We start from the raw sequence: 19750 nt of genomic DNA on the forward strand, positions 1-19750 counted from the left end.
GTCGTGGGGTTGAAGAAATCTTTGGAGGCTGCGAATTGGAAGAGGCCGGGACCCCAAGAAAATGCAGGCGCGACAGGCGAAAGAGTGACGGGAAAATGCACGGATCCACTGCAGTTTGGCAGTTTGCGGTCCAGCGATTCAAATGCCAAGACCATAGCCGGGGAGTGCGTGGCACAGACCATTCCCGTCCAGCTTCCGTGGGGCTGTGGATTGCTCAGGCTGTCACTCTAGGGTCGCCCCTGGCACTTCAGGCCTGTCGCTGTCACTGCCGTGCCCGGTTCAGAAGACGCCGGCCGGGCCCTTGCCGTTCGTTGTGTCGTGGACTTGCGGTGTTACTCAACCTCTCAGTCGGTCCCGGTTACCTTAACACCGGCGCCCGATTCAGTCCACCTACAACCCCTGAATGCCTTCACTGTAGTACCTTCCACATATCTGATCTAGAGTATTGGAAGAACACGATTCATGACGGGGCATCTTTAGTATGTTCCGCGATTGGACCAGCAGGAAACACGGCATTCAGACCAGAGGAGCGGAAATTCATCATCATAACCAGCGTTCACCGTAACTGGCCAGCCAAGTACCTTACTGCTGGCCTCACACAAAGACCCAGGAGAGGCAAACAACCGAACCCACGACACTCACTCATATCTCCACAACGCAATGGTTAATAACATGAATGACGACGACGACACCCACGATGATGGCCAAGCATTTTTGGAACAATCCTACTTCAGTTACATCATCCCCTCGGCTTCCAATTTGAAGGCAGATACAAATTCACCACCAAGCTTGCTAGAAGGCATCAGTCAACGAGATGTGCTCTTTTTCGGTATGAGGTTGGCATCACGTACCCGCCCTGTCTTCTCACTTTACTTATTCCCTGACTGCAGATGAGACGGCTGATGTCTATCTTGTACTCCGTACCCCTCGCCAATATGAGGACACACTACGATCTTCGCTATCCCGTATAGTCGTTACATTAGAGGCTCAGATCGTGAACGGCCATGGATCCGACCGTGAAGGTCCCCCGGCAGCAGAAATTATCTACACTGGACTCGTTCCAGATCCAGCCGATGCCATCATCTTGAGTACTGGGGAGGAGGAGAATGAAAAGGAGAAGGCCGAAGAGGATGGGGATAGCAAAGCCGATAATGGAAAGGATTTATATGTTTATGCCATCTGGAGGATGCCCGTCTTCGTATCACGGCCAAGGATCAGACTACAAGCGCCCTCTATTGTCTTTGCAGCAACTGCCGGCTTGAAGCTCCTTGATCCCAGGAAATCTCGAGACATGGCCGACGAGGGCTACATGCAAAGTTGCGCACCAGCAGGCCTCAACCTTCTCGAGTCCTTTGCCGACGACCCAATGTTAGGCGGGATTCAGCCCCGTCTTTCCGCTCTCCGAGTATCCAGAGTCGCTCCCGTCACACAAACAAAACAACCACTGCGTCTGTTCAGGGGCATGCAAAGCCTCAGACTTCGAGTCTATCCCGTCGTCCACACGCGGGTACGCTTCGCGCGGCCCAACACAAGCCCACCAAGTCCAGCGTTAATTGCCCTTCTTGAGGTGGATTTCACCCCCTTCTTCGACTGCGAAGCCGCCTTGCAAAAGATCGACCTAGCCGTAACCGACGGCACAGTCGACGATCTCAACAACCAAGATCTTATGGCCCTCCCCCTGCACTGCGTCGCCCACGACCATCTCACCTTCCTTTACCGACTCGCACCGCGTCAGCTCGAGATCATCAGTAAGCACCCTTCTCGAGAGCTCATCATCACAGTCGAGGTGGCCGTCCTCGTCCAGCCTAGCGGCGCCGACCCCTGCACCCCGAAACTGACCATGTCCTGGACCACGCCGCTGGACTTCACACTGCCCGTCAACCCAGGCTTCGGCACGCCCATGACGAAGCCGATCGAGCGCAGACACAAGCCTAGCCAGCTCTCTATTTCGGGCGGCGTCGACTCGATGCCGCTCGTCTCGCCCTCCGTCACCCGCCCGGACGCGCTCCCCTCGCTCGAGGCCTCCATCACCACGCAGCGCACTTTCGAGACGCCTGTCCCGGACTTTGGCATCACCGTGACCTTTGTTGGGCCCGACCGGCCCGTGTACGCCGGTGAGGAATTTGCCTGGACGGTGTTTGTCGTCAACCGCACTAAACCAGAAGGCGCCACTGGCACCTCTTCGACTTCCACCTCCACCAACACCAACACCACCACTACCACCACCAACGGCATCATCACCACTCGCAGCAACAGCATTAGCATCACCAACGCCATCAGTGGTATTAGCGGCATCGGCGGCGATGGTATCCCCACAATTCTCACCACCCCGTCCACCACCACCACCACCACCACCTCCACCACCTCTGGCTCTCCCGCCTCCCAGCGTAAACTAGCCCTCTACGCCCTCCCTAAACGTCGCCGGAACGAAGTCCGTACGCACCGCGCCTTATCCACCGCGGCGCCCTCTAACAAGCGCGACCCGCTCATCGCGGACGCCGTGCTGGACGATAGCGTGGTGCACGCGATGCAGCGCAGCAGCGTGGTGGACAGCACCGAGGTGGTTTGTTTGTCTGCGGACGCGCGCGTGGGGCCCCTTGCTCCCAATGCGTGCGCTGTGGTGGAGCTGAGGTTTTTGGCGCTTAAAGAGGGGGTCTTGGGGATTGAGGCGGTGAGGATTGTGGATTTGGGAAGTCAGGAGCATGTGGATGTTAGGGAGTTGCCTGTTATTGTTGTTAGGGCAGGGAGGAAGGATGGGGAGAAGAAGGAGGGGGATGATGCCAAGGGTGGTGAGAGGGAGGTGTTTGAGGAAGTGTCTGTGGAGTGATATGATGGTTTTCATGGGCGGTAAGTGATCATGATTGTGAGCTGCTTGGTGGTATGACGGATGGAAGCTAGTTGAGATTGGTAGACCGGGTGGTCAAAGTAGATATCAATGCCATTGCGATTGTTTTGTGATGATACGGGCCGGCGAAGAATAGCACAGCGAATGGCGAGATGAACTTGGAATGACTAATCGGGTATGGTCACTGGGTCTTTCTCAGTAACATAATCATTGTCGTCCGCATTCACACACTGTTGTCGTTAAATATTGTGGAAGATTTTCAAGGACGAGATAACGTCATGAAAATTGGAGTCCGATCGAGTTGCTATATCCTTAGCGGGCCCAGGGAGCCTAGTGGGTCAAGCATACTCAAATATCTGACATACTTTGATGTAAGAAGTGTTCGAAGCGGTCAACGGCCAATATCGGGGATACCACTCTTGAGAGGAAACCAGGGATTAAACATAGGGAGATCAATACAGCCATTGAGGCGGTCACCCCCCTCATCCAGTGAGGTTGGGGTGCCAGAAGCGAAAGTTACTTACAAGCTGAAGTGCCCGAAGAAATGTAACACGATATAGCTGGCCTCATGCTTCCAGATAAGAGAGAAAGTTGTTTCTCTGCTGATATCACCGTCAACGCAGGTACCGTCAACGCAGGTATACATCTGCACCCAGCCTGGAAGACATGAAGAGCTAGGAGCTGAACAGGGGCCGAAGAAGACCCGTACATCGATAGTCAAACACAACACGGGGTTGCGGAAACATGGAAGTAACGGAAGACAGAAACTGAAGCGTCGCCATAAAGGATAATCCAATTTGAGAAGAGCGTACCCTCAACCGCTACATGGTGCGTTATCCAAACAAGTCCTTGCTAACCCAACAAAACCAAGGAGAATTCATATTTGGAAAGTAAATAAAGAAGGGGTCATAAAAAGCCAGGGAAAAAGAGCTGAAGCCAGACCCAGGCGCAAAGAAATACATTCTGCCACCGCAAAAAAACAGGGTATAACACTCGTATGTGACCAAGAAACCTTTCCTTCCTCCTGTCTCCTCGTACCAAGCACTGCAGGGCTGAGTACCCCTGCCCAGCGCCCCAAGCATACGAAATCGCCGGGAATCATATAACGGAAAGCCATAATAACCACAGAATCGCCAATCACCCGAGTTTCCGAGTCGGTAAAAAGCTCATGTGTACAGCCGTTGAGTACTTCGCGAGTTGGGGAAAAGAGAGTAGGGATCTGGAGAGCCAGCAGATCCAGCACGCCAACAAAAGAGGTATCATCCGAAAAAAGAATAAAAAGGAACCGACAAATATGTACCTAGCCCTCCACCCACCATGTACTCCTCTATGATCCGATATCGGAAAACCGAATGCTGCAAACCAATTGCACGCCCGCCCAACAAAAGGCTCGCTCGTCTCTCCAATGAGTCGAATACTGGGGTATCTTTGAAACGTTTGGAACTCGGAAATCCAAGGATGACCGGGCGGCAGGCGTGTATTTTTTTAGCAATCGTTTTCCCCTCCTGGAATGAGGCAGAAGTGTCATGAATGGCGCCGCATCAACAACATGGCTGGTCACACCAAACCAAACGCGCACCATCACAGCGTCGTCCTCACCTACTGTGGTTGGTTGGTCCACCACGTAGCAGGAGTTTGCTGTTGTTGGGTCCATGGCTGCGAAACGGCCGGGGATGGTGCGCTCTGGTGCATGTATTGGCGCGGAGTTTGGTCATTTGAGTACATCCCCTGAGAGGGAGCACCATAGCCTTGGTTCATGCTGGGCATAGTCGAGTAAGACATGTTATTTGGCTGAACCTGGCTTCCAGAACCCGAATGTCGCAACTGGGGAGCAGGGGACTGCTGGGAGTGGGGCTGTTGGGGCTGGGCAGTGTAGGCTGAGTAGCTGTGCTGCGGCGTCTGGGGCGTCGGGGGCCACATTTGGGAATTGGTATAACCGTAGTTCTGGCCGGGTTGTGGCATGCTTCCGCTTGAAGCTGACGAAGAGTTTGTCGGCTTCGAGCTGTTCTGAGCTGGAGCTGGAGCCATACCTCTCATTGTACCTTGAGTGGCCGAAGCCTGTGCGTGAAGGGGCTGCGAGTACGGTGCCGCCGTCATCATCATTTGAGGGCTCTGGTTTGGCACGATGGCAGGTTGCTGTAATCCAGAACTAGGGGCATGAGATGATGCGGCTGGCCGGCTGGTAGGAACAGCAGATGCTTCGGAGCCGACCGGCTGGTTCAGGTTCGTGGCAGTGGCTTGATCGTGCGGCCTTCGCCACAGGTTTTGGAGGTAATCACCACGCATCTCACGTTGCTGGTTAACGGCCCGGTTGAACTCGGCTGCATGGTGAGCTTGCGCATGCAGTTCGGATAGAGGCGTAGTCTGGGTCCGATCCTGGTACGGCGGACCAGTAATCTCTTGTCGCGGGCCAGTCTTCAGAATAGTTGAGTAATCCCGGCTCCTAGTATCATGGTAATCTGGTCCTAGTGTTATCACGGGCATTCTGGTCGAGGTTGCTGGCGGCGGTCCAATCATACCTGGTTGTACGAGGGGCTGAGGGGCGCCATACGGGCCTGGGTTCGTGTTGTAGATGATCTCCCCGTGAGGTCCACCGAGCATAGAGTTCTGGTTGGCTTCGGCGGCTGCTTCCCGGGCCTTGGTTCCCCCAGGTCTTTTTTCTCCGGCCAGATCAGCCTCGGTGAAGCCTTGTTTCCGTGCCTTTGTTTCCCAGTAATCGTCCCTGACGCGGCGACCGTTGGTAATCACCCTGCTACCAAACTGACGGAACATGCTGCGGGCCGTGACGATGGCAATCTGGCGTGACCTGTACGAGAAAGGCAAGATCTCCTGGTTCACAAGGTCGTCCTTTTCCTCTTGGTTCGCTATGATTTTGTACAGTGACCTGTTCTTGTTGAAAAGCAGATATGAGTCGCGGTAGCCGAGAACTCGGGCACATTCGGTGGCCAACATGAAAAGCTTGTCCCCTCGGTTGGGTACCAGAAAGGTTCGGCATCTGTATTCACGATTTCCGGTAAGTTGCCCATTTGGCATAACCTTTTTTTCACCGGCCTCGTCAATCTCCCTTGGCAAGTATTCATCTCCGCCAGGCCCAAGCTGGTCGGTTGTGTGGTCGCGAACGGTCGGCAGGGCTTTCAGGGTCGTCTTGGTTGGGGTCGTCTTGGGAGGCGAGGCCTGGAGAGGCGTGGCTGCGGGGGCGGGCGCGGGTGCGGGGGCATACGTGGGTGTTTGTGTCGGGAGTGGGAGAGGAGCACTTTGGCTCTGTGGTGTCTGTGGTGGAAGTGTCTGTTGAGTAGACGGCGCAACGGGGCCCTGGCCGACGGGCTCGGGGACACCCCCAGATGGTCTGGACTTCATCGGTCTTCCTCGCTTTCTAGGCTGCTTATCACCACCTGTTCAGGGCGCAAAACGTTGTCAGCGTGTTCAACGGCAGCACCTCGTAGCACGACTAAACATGTAACAGGGACGAGGTACACCGAGTTGTAGACGACACAGATACACAGGATCAGGATGGAATGCACAACATACCGTCATCACCAGTGGACCCTGGCGGTCCTGAGTAATGATAATCGTCGGGAGAACGTTCCCGTTTGAGAGTCCGTGGTGGCCCGCTCAAGTCTGGTCGGACACGCACGTCAGTATTTCACATGCAAGGATATTGCGGCAGCGTTTCAGATGAAAGAAGAGAGAACGAAATTGCAGAGCAATTGGCAAATCTAACGACGCGACGGGGATGAAGTGCCTAGACGCGAGCAGTCCGCGAATCCTGGGGAGCGGGGAGGGGGTGCTGGTGGATGCCGAGCGGACGGGTTTGCGGGGCGATGACTTGATCATTGTCGCAGACCCAGCGGGCGGCCTAGGCCCAGGCAGCGCATCGCTGGGCCCGCGAGCACCTGTAGAATGAAGGCACTCCCCGCTTCGATGCCATCCCGTCGCCGTAGTAAACATGGATACGGAGGAGGATGAGAAGGATTCAGTATCGTTGCCGTCCGGATCCCGTCGAAAGGGTCGGCATCAAAGTCGGGTTGATATTGGACTGGATCCACCCTTGCCCGGGCCTCGTCCGGCTCCAACACCACCGTCATGGTTCACGCACACGCAAACGCAAACGCAAACGCACCGTGACACCCATCACGCAGTCCCGGTCGCAGGGGCAGGCGCGCACACGCAAGGGACCAGCGACACGGGGGTAACTGTTCGGGAAATATTCCAAGACCCCAGAGCAGGGCAGACACTAAAGAAATGTGATGGTGGCATACCTGTGTTGAGCGCGGCGGGATTGATCGTTGCACTATCAACGCCGTTTGGCTGTGCTGCGTACATGAGTGCAGGCGACGTCAACCACGTCAACGGGTCTGCGAAACAACGTGTCTTGATATAGTTGGGTTGGCCGGGGGGTGGAAGCACTCGCGCACCGGAGGAGGGGGGGGAGGGGGTAGGGAGGAGCCAAGGGCGGGACCAAGTGTCACAGCCGAGTCCAAAGCTCTGATTTCGGATTTGGAATGCACGAGCGCTGGGTGATGCAGAAAGAAAGTTAGGTTGTGCACATGGGGTTATAGGATTCGCAAGGAACTGAAAGACGCACAAGAGTCAGCTAGGTAGCCAGACCTGTGAAACGGTTGGTTGGCGCAATTCAGAGAAACCACGAGCTGACCAGTCGAACGAAACTTGTTGCAGTGATGGCACGGCGAAGGGGGGGGGGACAGGCTCCAGATATGATGATAGGTAATGGACTTCGTTCGCCCGGTCGAATGAACGAATGAAGTGAGGGAACAAGAGGCAAGATGGAATTTTTTTTTTAGAAATAAAAGTTCGGGGGAAAAGAAGTACGTAAAGTCCGGTCGCTCACTCAGCTTTTGGAATCTCATGTTCCCGGGTCCCGCCGGGCGCGCCGTCGGGTGTGTCTATCGCTTTCTCTGAGAACTTGAACTTGTAACTTCACCTTCATGCTTGGACGGATCTTGATACGATAACCTCAAACTCCACTACCGTGTGCTAGTTCCCCGGGGTGTCATCCCTCCCCCCAAAAAGGGCACGAGAGCGTGACCTAAGCCTTGGCTTCAAACATGATAATATCAGCCTTTTTTTTATTGTATAGCTTCATGTTTCCATGTATGTACGGTCGCCATGTTCCTTCCATGATCATTGCTCGCAAAGCACAATGAGATGCGCAAGCGCACTAGGATTTGGGTGGGCAAGTGCAGGCAGGCGTAGCTTACATGGTGGGGCCTTGGCATGTGGACCGCCTTCTGCAGGCAGTTGCAGCCCATGTTCCAGGTTCCCCCCTGTCAGACTGGTCATCCTAAACAGAAGTGGAGAGTGCGAACATGGGAATGCAAGGGAGGGGGCGTGTACATAGCAGTCGCCAGGCCACTCATAACAAGGCAACGCCGCGATGTGATACGTAGAGCATCCAGTAAAGCTCCGAGAAGCTGCCTGTATGATGTCGTACCAAGGCGGGCAAGGTAAGATCAGGTCGAACTCGGCCTGCTTGGTAATGGGGTACTAAGTCATATGCCCGCGAATCTCGTCTCGCTGTTGGTTGTGGCGGCAGCAGAATGAACGGGCGGGCGCGTGGCGGGACAAAGACAAAGTTAGAAGCTGGAACCGAACTGAATCTCTTCCTTCTCCATACACATTAGAGTTTGACAAAGCTACAATCTCGAAGTGGTAGCGGTTGCGGTGCCCGCTGGGAAGGGTCCAAATGCTGGAGGAGGGTGGTTCGGGGCGCCGAGGTGTGGTGGATCAAGTACCAGTGTCGCGTCAATATGGGTGAGGATGGACGGCTTGGACGAGCACACTTCATACTAAATGATGGTGAGGATGGGCGGGAAGCAGTTCTAGCAGTCTGGAGAAAGTGGGGTTCATGCCGTGACGAATGGCTCTGGTACGGTTTCAGTAACAGCAGCAGCATGGTCCATCAGCCCGGCCGTGTTAGGTTTTGTCCAGGATTGTCAAGCTCGGTTGGCTCCAGCATGGACCCTGCTACCATTGTCTTGGTCCGACCCGAGATGCCTACACCTATGCTTTCCTTGGTAGCATACGTTACGCTGTTACGATCTGAATATACAGATGTAAGCCCTACCGGAGCCTAGTCGTACCTAGAGGGTCTCCAGTCATTATGACTCTAGGCGAGGTGATATCGACAGCGACAGCGAGGAAGTCTACGCAGTATAGCATCGATCGTATTCGTGTTAGAACAGACACTCCAAGAGCGGTGTTAACGTCTTGTGCCAAGTGCGAGTCGGACTGTCGTCGCTCTCGTGAAAAAAATCCTTGTAGCCGCAGTTGAGTATGGCGGCAGGGTGACTTTGCAACCTTGACGTGGAATAGGAGGGTGCGGAACGACCTCCTGGGACGTCTTGGGACGGGAGCCGGGTATGCTGTTAGTGTGGACGTCGAATCTGAGAGACCACGAGCTTTGTCGGCAAATTCTCGAATAATGCAAAGGCCCAAACCACCTTCCAAGTACATATCCACCTGCAGGGAAGCGGCGGAATTTCCAAGTACACTTTGCATACTGCACTTTTCCCCTTGCTGCATCCTGACCACCACGCGACATACATATCATGGGCCCAATGTTCGCAGGAGATGTGTGATCAACTACAAATTGAGAACCGTTTTCTAGTTCTCTGAGACTCTATTTCCATCCATGGAACTGTTGGAGAACGAAGAGTGTACTAAATATGGGTCGCACAATATTCGCAAGAATACAGGGAGTGAAGCGTCACGCCGTCAGCTGCATCGTGAATAATATCACAGGACATGAAATGAATCCTACCCTGGCCTGGAACACCTCCCCGCTTACAATGACGAAGCGCTCTAGCCAATACAAGTGGGGCGACCGCATCTGTTGAGAAGAGACATGGGGAAAGGTGGCCCCTACAAGCCACGATGTTAGATAGACGCCTAGAGCTTCGGGCGTAGGGTATCTGGAGATATGGAATGCAGGATGTGCTATGTAGACAGCTACCAGCGACCCAAACAATACAGAGTACAAGGATACCGTCACTGAGTGTATCTGATAAGCTGTAAGTATACAAATGGAGTTAGGATAGTTGTAAGGAGATGGAAGACCGCTGCGATCTCAATCTTCGATGCAGATGTATGTACCATGTCGAGCATGTGCAGCAAAAGCATTTGCTAGGGAGCATGGACATTGCTACCTCATGTAGTGTAGTCATGAGAACAAGAATGATTGATAATGACCTGCCAGGTTTTTGCCGTTGAGAAAATCCCGCTCAATAGCTTCACAGCGTAGCCAAATATTGAGTCGTACAGCATTCACTTGCTAGAATGAAGCCATGGCAGGAAAAGTATCAAGAAATTGATGACCTCGAGGTCGTCTGAACGTAGGAGTATGCGGGTATAGCCTTGATCTTTTTGGTGGATGCTGGGGGAAATTTTGTGGGGATGACAGAAGTTGTAAATGCTGCGATTACTGTGTAGCCCACAGTATCCATAGTACCTATCAGAGACCCTCGTCAACGAGACCAAATCCACAGAAAGGGCATGCCAATCTCCACTCTGCCAACACGTTCTTTACCATGGCACGTCGAAAATACCTACAGTACCTTACCAGGTCTGTTCATTGAAGCGTGCTCCAACTATGCAGAGGTGGACGCTTTTCAGTCTGGGGGGTATGACCTACTGCGGAACATCGAGTGGTAGGTACTGTATGTATGAATTCAATTTCGTAGTGTAGACCAGCAACCAGGCGTCAAATCGAAATCTACAACACCCTACCAGCCTTGTTGACGTGCAGATTGTGAAGTACGCAGTAGGTGGTTGGCAGGCCGCGCCCGGTTCCGATCAGCGCAGTGGGGCATCTGATGTCTTTCCCTGACAATCCTGGCTGTGCCTTCCACTTTGACTTCCAGTTCGGCTTGACAATGTCTGATTGCTGAATGCACTGCCAACCTCTTCTGCCTCTCGTTATCCTCCTTTCAGTCGCTGGGTACAAATCAAGAGATACGAACTCAGCAAATGATGGTGTCTTTTTACCTTTTTCTGAAAATAAACAGGCAAGTTACGGCGATTATCCTACTTCAGCGGCGATTGAGGGGCTCACTATGTAACCCGGTCCGTCGTGTAGTGTAGCTGATTTCTGCGACTGGCTTCCCTGGCGAGTAAACTGCGCGTTGCCATTGGTCAAGTCAAGCTTCAACACTGCGTCCTGCGCGTCACAGTTCAGACAACCAGGGTCGTCTCAACATCCAACAATCCCGAATGGGTATGACTGCCGGATGGCTCGAAAGCGGGTATTTGACGCTCACTCCAAGCGAGCAACATAAGTCCGACTAGAATTGTGACCCAGTATCTCTACTCAAGCATGGCCTTCACTTGGATGGAAAACATTGAACCGAACCGAGTGGGAGTCGTCCCGGAAAGCCGTTTGAAACTCGAGCCGACCAGATGATGTCAGCTCGGAGTGGCAGCTTTCCACGATCTGCACTCTCGCAGGTCCAGCCAAACATCTTGAACAAAATATTTCCTGGCCTAAGGTTTATGTAACGGTACCTAGAGGTAGTTTACGCTTCCTGTCTGTATGACATACGGCGGTATTGATTTGACTACAGTAGGACCTGTTCGCTATAGCCACCATGTTTGGTGCTTTGATTCAAGGCCGTGCCCATATACGCGCATTTCTCGTTCCAACTACAAACAACAACCCAAAATAAGAACCAACGCGCAACGTATACAAGGTACAGCAGGTAGCTTTACTGCTGATGGAACAACTTTCCACAGATCTCCAAGTTGCGGATAGAAACCACTGGTGTCGCGGACACATGCTCGTGGCTACGGGACAGAGGCCCCTCGTACTGGACTTCAACGTCTCACTACTCTTTCATCAACTCGAGATAGTAAACTGGTAAATGGTCCAGATATCTCGGAGGCTTCAAGACACGCTTCGCGTGGTAGATACCGTTCGCTGGTTACACGACATCATCTTTCCATTCCTCACATTGGCACCAATGCTGCAGCCGAGTTCAAAAGGTGCGCCTTTTAGTCTCTGTGCATTTTGGGCTGTCCCTCCCTTGTCTTACTGTGTAGTCACCCCAGTTTGGATCCGGGCCCCGCTAACGACGTCCAAAGACTTGTGGTGCATCGGTGCGTGACTTACAAAGATTTACATATCTCCGGATATTCGCCAAGATGACTTGGCGGATATAAATTTAAGCGAGAGTCAGTCAAGGCAGCCTGTCTACTCTCGGCTATGCCAGGTGCTCAGGACAAGATGGACGTGATCATGATGAGACTCATATACACGGCTGGAAAGGTTCAGATCCAGGGGTCAAAGTCTCCAGTGGGCAGGCCTATCATGAAGAAAGCACATGTTGTAAGGTTGCAGCCCCGCAAGGTCGAGCCTTGGGTCAAGCCATTTACAATTCACATACCATCATATGAAGGGCATACGAAGCCTTGGGGAAAGTAGGGGATTGATGAGCTGCCGACATACATGCGATAGGCTGTTTCACATTACAAGAGTACGGTTGCCTGGTTGCCTAGGCACGATATCGCTCCGTCCGGAGGAAGAACCTGAAAAGGTTGACTCACTGCTGCAAGGCAAATCAGAACTCAACGTGACGGCAAGCACAACTGTTCTTTCTGGTCATCTGTCCCGTTTTTGCCTGCTAGGTCGGCTTTTCCTTGTTCACTGAGCATATGAAAACTAGGACTCGCCGGTCGACTTGCATATCAAATATTCATCACAACAATTTACGATCCGGAGACCCGAGTCAACAAAGAATGATGTTCCATGAACCCTGGAGACTAATAATGCCAATTGAAACAAACCAGAGCCCAGCGCGAAAGATTGAGATAGAGGGTGTGGGAGAAGCCGCGAGGCCTTATTGAGGGGGTGGTTTTGGGAGCTCAACCCTTGACTTGTTAATGGAGGTGAGGGGCCGAGCAGATGGTCGAAGCCAAGGAACCGTGGAGCCAGGGAGCCAGGTGGTGTGGTGATGCATTGCATATGGAGCGGCAGGGGTGAAAACGATCAGTCATGACTTGCGCAGATGCTGATTGGCATGTTGTCTGCAACAGCGGCAAGCAGCTGACGCAGACTGCAACTTGCAAATCACGAACGACACCGTCCACGAACCAGTAAACCGCACTCCTACTGCCGCGACCTCCACCACCACGGCGTGGCAGCCGGGGTTGTCAACCCCAGCTCCCCATGCGGACTCCAACCTTCGGAACCTTGAAGTGAACGTTCCTTGTGAGCGAGTGTCTGAGTGGAACCTCCGGGTTCCCTTTGTCCCGCGTGGCCCGCGTGGCTACTTGGACTTCATCCAGTTATCGCCGAAAAAAAAGAAGAAGAAAAAAAATAACTTCGGGTGAATGTCAGCATCAGCGCCGAAGGTTTCCATATCCATAGAATATTTTTCTGTGGCCCTGCGCAGCAGAAAGCAGATGCTAATATCGTACAGAAATGTGTGAGCGGAAATTCTGCATGCGAGGAAACACGACGGTAAGCGAGAAAGGTTGACAACGATGCCCGGTTCATGAGATTCATTCCCCTTCCATCCTCACTAGGTACGCGACTCGTCTTTCTGAAATGCCAACGCTCAGTTTCAACAGCCAAATAACTGATACCCGAAACTTTCCTGAATTATCAGTTTCCCGGAAATATAGGCCACATAAAAGAATAAAAATTCAGTCCGGGATCCGAAGGCATGCATCACTGGTGGTATCAGGGAGTAAGCAGCCCACCTGGATTTGGAAGCACTACTATATTCGATAACTTCCGGGACCCTAGCATTTGGAGTTATAGGCCTGCACCCTCTTCTCATAATGGCGCCTCTACCTATACTACATATGCAACTCATGTGCATATCATGGCTGCATGTCACAACATCCCTCGCTGATCCAGTGCCTCGTCCGACCAACATCGGAAAGCAATCATTGGAACGGCACCGCACGGCACAATGGACCTAACTTTGACCCTCTGGTTCCTTTGCTCTCCCGCACTTTCTTCTGGAAGATCTACCTACCCTTGCTCGCCTCTACCCCCAGTCATCCCTTATAGCTATCCCATCTTCCAGACATGTACCGTGAACAGTTAGTTTCGAATGCCGCGATATCCTCAAAGAGCAAGGTGGAGTTGAGCAGATCTGGGCCGAGATGGCCGTCTGATGGTGCTGAAGTGTCTATGGGGACATTGTACCTACGTCAACCGGCTTATTAGCCTCTGCCCAAACCTACGAAGATACCACTGCTTCTGAAATGAGGTAAGATTGGCGCGAGTGATGAACCGGCTCCATCTTTACATGTCCATCATGTTAAGCTTCTATCGGCCATCATGACCTCGTCTTTGTCTATTTTCGGCGCTTGCCAAGGCAAAGAAGCAAGCTCATAGTTCACTTGACGGGCAAGAAGATCGTTTCCGCTACTGTATCTTTTTATCCGACCGTCCTGGCCAAATCAGAGGGGCTTTGCTATACTCTACAGAGCGAATGCTGCAACAAATGATACCAGCAGTCTCCCAGACCGAAAAAAATAATGACGAACGAACTGACAAGTTAGGAAAATCTTGAAAACTTACGCCTCTGCATCGAAATGTCTCAGACAGAACAAGCCTTCCATAACTCTTCTCATGTGTGGAATGCAAAGAGTCACAGGGATATCGTGAAGCCTATGGTACCACGAAGCACGGACTACCTACCTGCCAGTCCACACCAGCGTGGTTAGATCTCAATCAAAAGGATGTTGCGGAAGGGTTACACCCGACTTGACCGGCCTAGCGACCCCTTCCGCCCCCCCTTGCCCCCCTCCGCCTCCCCATCTAACAGTCCCTCCCTGCTTGCCGTTATGCCTTCAAACTAGGCTACTGGATAGTCGAGACAAATGCAGCACGTTGTAATGCATACACCTCCAAATCTCTACGTACCATGCCTACATACATCTTCATCACATCCTGACATCTTATAATGCCCCAAGTCCATGTCTCAAGTCTTCCTGGAAGCGAGTGAGTTCCGCAGGCACCGCACTGCAGTGGGTTGTGATGATGCGACCATGCCAACCCCCCCAAGCTTTAATCTGGAAAAATAGGCCGGTTGAAAGTTGAGTGCAGATCATATGATTTGGGGTCGATTTTGCTAGTTTGAACTGCGCAGCACTCGAAACATTGACGCTCTATGATAACGATCTCCAAAACCTCTGTTACAGATTGCCCGAACGGAATGGTAAGATTCAATGTGGATAGATCAAGGCCGGGGTCACGGGGTCAAGGGGTCCGCTACTCACATATCAGACTGAGGTGCTGATTCTGTAACACGAAATATCTAGCATCTTTGGGAAGGGGGAGCTCCTGCAGATGATATTGACAGCTGTCGTAGTTATACTGCATATAAGATGTGTAACATGATGGGGGTATGCATGACCGGTTCAGCAGGTCTTGTGGATGGATGGATGTGTGGGTGGGTGGATGAGAGGTTCGATAACGGCTCTAGGAGACAGATAGAATGCCGCTTTTTTACATTGGCCACTTTGACGCGACTGACGACAAAAGGGTAGAAAGGCAATTGGAAGTCGGACCAACCCCTACTACCCATGGCCGCTATAGATGGAGATATGTGAATGGACATGTGTAGCTGAGTAGGTCTATAGGAGATAAACGCACAGTCCACGGTGGACAGACCTATCCTCATCTTATCTTTGATGGATTGCCCAACACCAAGCATGTCGTCTTATAGCCAGAACTTGATCTGATCTGATCTCATCTGATAGAGCCAAGAGAATGCTTTCACCACATCCAGACTATAAGCCCAATAGATTTTGTACAACATAGGTCTCCCGCGGTATAAACCATTTCTAGGCTTCGGGGCATGTCGGTCAGGACGATTCCATCGCCTATAAGTCTACGTTTTTAGACACTCGCCGGGTGCTTGCATCCACTTGCTGAGGGTTGCTATGTGCGTGCATGTGTGAGGTGCCGAGTCTGAAGTTCGAGATGTGCGACTGTAACCCCAGGTCGGTTTTTAGGTGCCCTGTACCCTACCGAATTATACATACGCTGCTGTGTACTGTGTAGAGGTAATGGAGGTGAGGTGTGTGTGAGTGGGCCAGTGGCCGGCCACCGAGATGAGATGATTGATGGTGACAGGATGGCCGAGAGTGACGAACGGCGGGAGTGTCCGTTTGTCATGCTGCCCGTATTCATGTATTTTTGGTATGCAATACGTACGTCTTGGTGTGTAACTTGGAGCAAGTCCCAGTGGAGCGGCTACAAAGACGCGTCTAAGTCAAGCGCGGACCGGTCGCTGATTAGCTGAACAAGCGCCCCCACCATTACCTAAGTCCTGGTTTGATAGTGCAGGGCAACCACCTCAATCGTCCATGCGGTAGTGGCGGCAGCCATCACCACCTAAAAATTCCATTCCCAGATCAACAACTTCAACTTTTCCTTCGCCCGCTTGCTGAACCACCCGGCTGCCGTCAATCCTGACGACAACGACTGCAACCATGGCGAGCTTAAAGAGATCCTTCGAGTCCGACCCGTTTGCCCAGAACATTTCGAGCAAAGTCTACGTGCGCTCGACGAAGAGTGGCAAGGTGCAGAAGATTGTGCGCGAGGTTTACCTGCGTCAAGATATCCCTTGTTCTTCCAAGCTCTGCAATGCCTGCCTCAAGATTGCGCCCAGAGATGCCGCCAACCGTCCGATTTCTTTTGTACTCTCAGAGAAGCCCGCCGGCACCAGCGTCTTCACACAGGGCCATTACATCGTCCCCGACACCAACGCTTTCCTCAGCGCCATGGACCTCTTCGAGCAGAGCTCTGCATTCTACGATGTAATCGTCCTACAAGTTGTTCTCGAAGAAGTCCGAGCTCGCTCACTGCCGCTGTACAACCGACTCGTCAGCTTGACCAAGAGCGAAGACAAGCGATTCTACGTCTTCTTCAACGAGTTCCGCCTCGAGACCTACGTCACCCGCGAAGAGAACGAGTCCGTCAACGACCGCAATGACCGCGCCGTACGCAAAGCCGTCAAGTGGTACAACGAACATCTTTCCAAGACATCCAAGAAGGCACCCGCCGTGGTTATGCTGAGTAATGATCGGGATAACCTGCGAAAGGCCAAAGAGGACGATATCCCGGCCTACTCTCTGGCTGACTATGTCAGCCAGCTCAAGGATGGCGAGCAGCTTCTGGATATGATTCCAGAATTGGAGGAGCGCGATGCGCTTATCGAAAAGAAACCCGGACAGTTTCTATACCCCGAACACTATACACTGTCCAAGATGAACACGGGCGTCAAGAATGGCCTGCTTCACCAGGGTATCTTCAACGTCTCGCCTTACAACTACCTGGAAGGCTCCATCAGAGTTCCTGCGTTCCCCAAGGCGCTACTAATATTGGGCAGAGAAAACATCAACCGTGCCGTTGACGGTGACTTGGTTGTGGTGGAAGTTCTGCCAAAGGACCAATGGAAGCAGCCGTCAACCCAGGTCATCGAGGAGGAGGCTGTCACTATGAACGAGAATCCAACGGAAGAGGGATCTGACCTGATTTCAGAGAAGGAGCGCAAGGTGCTACAAGAAGAGGCCAAGCGGACGTTGGCCAAAACCACCGAAGGTCATGCTCTGCCAACCGCAAAGGTGGTCGGCGTAATCAAACGGAACTGGCGTCAATATGTCGGCCATATCGACCAGTCTTCAGTCAGTTCATCGGCAGCGCAAGGACGGAAGCAAGACAGTGTCTTTGTCATCCCGATGGACAAGAAGATTCCCAAGATCCGCCTGCGTACCAGGCAGGTCGCCGAGCTTCTAGGAAAGAGGATTCTCGTCACGATTGATGCTTGGGACAGAACATCTCGCCACCCTACCGGTCACTTTGTCCGGTCTCTTGGTGAGCTCGAGACGAAGGCTGCTGAGACCGAGGCGTTGTTGCTTGAGTACGATGTGCAGTATAGGCCCTTCCCCAAGACTGTCCTTGACTGCCTCCCCAAGGAGGGTCACGATTGGAAGGTACCTGCAAGTATGGACGACCCGGGATGGAGAGACAGACAAGACCTTCGCGACCTTCTCATCTGCAGTATCGATCCTATCGGCTGCCAAGATATTGACGATGCGCTCCACGCTCGCGCTCTCCCCAACGGCAACTTTGAGGTCGGTGTGCACATTGCTGACGTGTCCCACTTCGTGAAGCCCAACAATGCCATGGATACCGAAGCCAGCATCCGTGGCACAACGGTCTACCTGGTCGACAAGCGTATTGACATGTTGCCCATGCTTTTGGGTACTGATCTGTGCTCGCTCAAGCCCTACGTCGAGCGTTATGCTTTCTCTGTCATCTGGGAGATGAATTCCAACGCCGACATTGTCGGATCGAGATTCACCAAGTCGGTCATCAAATCTCGTGAGGCCTTCAGCTACGAACAAGCACAGCTGCGCATCGACGATGCTTCGCAGCAAGACGAGCTCACAAACAGCATCCGGACACTGCTTGAGCTTTCCAAGAAGCTGAAGCAGAAGAGGTTGGACGCCGGTGCCCTCAGTCTCTCCTCCCCCGAGATCAAGGTCCACATGGAGTCCGAGACTTCCGATCCCATCGACGTCAAGACCAAGGAGCACCTCCCTACCATGTCTCTCGTCGAAGAGTTCATGCTTCTCGCGAACACCAGCGTGGCCGCCAAGATCTACGAAGCCTTCCCGCAAACCGCCATCCTGCGTCGTCACGCGGCCCCACCCAAGACTAACTTCGACGAGCTCGCCAACCAGCTGCGCGTCAAGAAGGGTCTCGACCTTTCCGTCGAGTCCTCGCGCGCCCTCGCCGATAGCCTCGACCTGTGCGTCGACCCCAAGGAACCCTTCTTCAACACGCTCATCCGCATCATGGCCACGCGCTGCATGATGTCGGCCGAGTACTTTTGCTCGGGCACCCAATCCTACCCGGAGTTCCGCCACTACGGCTTGGCCTCCGAGATCTACACGCACTTCACGTCGCCCATCCGCCGCTACGCCGATTTAGTTGCCCATCGGCAGCTCGCCGCCGCGATTGAGTACGAGGCCGTCCACCCGGCCGTCCGCTCCCGTGGCCGCCTTGAGGCCGTGTGCAAGAACATCAACGTGCGCCACCGCAATGCTCAGCTGGCCGGCCGTGCCAGCATTGCTTATTATGTCGGCCAGGCCCTGCGCGGCAAGGCTACGGAGGAGGACGGCTTCGTCATGAAGATCTTTAGCAATGGCTTTGTTGTGCTCGTGCCGAAGTTCGGTATCGAGAGCTTGATCCGTCTGCGTGACCTGGCGGAGCCGGAGCCGGCGGCGACGTATGATGCCGAGACGTACACGCTGACCACGTCGGGAAGCAGGGAGGTTAAGGTGGAGTTGTTCCAGAAGGTCAGGGTGAAGGTGACGGATCAGAAGGATGAGACGACGGGGAAGAGGGGGGTCAAGATGGAGCTTGTTAGTACTTATTAGATTTGGAGATGGTTGCTTCAGTATTTGAGAAGGGGTACAGGTTAGGAATACCCATGATGGACTTTGGTAGGGCAATACATTGTTTTTGACTTTCGGCTATCCAAACGTTCATGAAGTCATTTTCGAAATGTCGTTACTTTCGGACTCGTTAGTATGCCATTGAAAACCAGTTCGGTATGATGAACGATGCAGGAATTGTCAAAAAGAATTTAAAGCTTCACTTCCAAAAGCCTTTGTCATAGAGGTGTTTATGATCAGGCTATATTTGACCTATTTTCTGCCAGCCAGCCTGTCAGACATCCCTTTTTGCTCTTTCCCACCTTGACGCCAAAACGCCTCTTCACAAAGATGTGTCCAGCTCCGGGGTTCGTTGTATTGTGTTTCTGACATGCAAAACAACAAAATACTCATTACGACATTGACCACCGACGCAACCGAAAAAAAAAAAAAAAAAAGAAAGTGAAATGCTCAACAACAACTGTC

At 52.8% G+C, this 19750-nt stretch overlaps 3 protein-coding genes across 3 annotated transcripts; 2 read left to right on the top strand and 1 right to left on the bottom strand.

The window, feature by feature from the left end:
* Positions 1-306: 306 nt before the first annotated feature.
* Positions 307-3113, top strand: B0T23DRAFT_417803 (TRAPP trafficking subunit Trs65-domain-containing protein). Its single transcript, XM_062839666.1, has 2 exons — positions 307-829; positions 891-3113. The coding sequence occupies exons 1-2, from the start codon at positions 661-663 to the stop codon at positions 2825-2827; spliced, it is 2106 nt and encodes a 701-aa protein (XP_062694933.1). The 5' UTR covers positions 307-660; the 3' UTR covers positions 2828-3113.
* A 1331-nt stretch (positions 3114-4444) lies between these two features.
* On the bottom strand, positions 4445-6930 carry B0T23DRAFT_393008 (chromatin remodelling complex Rsc7/Swp82 subunit-domain-containing protein; the record flags this gene model as incomplete). Its single annotated transcript, XM_062838046.1, has 3 exons — positions 4445-6237; positions 6374-6463; positions 6690-6930. 3 exons carry the CDS (start codon positions 6928-6930, stop codon positions 4445-4447), a joined length of 2124 nt encoding a protein of 707 aa, XP_062694934.1.
* A 9266-nt stretch (positions 6931-16196) lies between these two features.
* On the top strand, positions 16197-19726 carry B0T23DRAFT_372385 (mitotic control protein dis3). Its single transcript, XM_062836726.1, has one exon. It carries the CDS (start codon positions 16313-16315, stop codon positions 19265-19267), a length of 2955 nt encoding a protein of 984 aa, XP_062694935.1. The 5' UTR covers positions 16197-16312; the 3' UTR covers positions 19268-19726.
* Positions 19727-19750: the final 24 nt, after the last annotated feature.

This window comes from Neurospora hispaniola, assembly GCF_033458365.1.
Source record: "Neurospora hispaniola strain FGSC 10403 chromosome Unknown B0T23scaffold_2, whole genome shotgun sequence".
NCBI classification, from domain to species: domain Eukaryota; kingdom Fungi; phylum Ascomycota; class Sordariomycetes; order Sordariales; family Sordariaceae; genus Neurospora; species Neurospora hispaniola.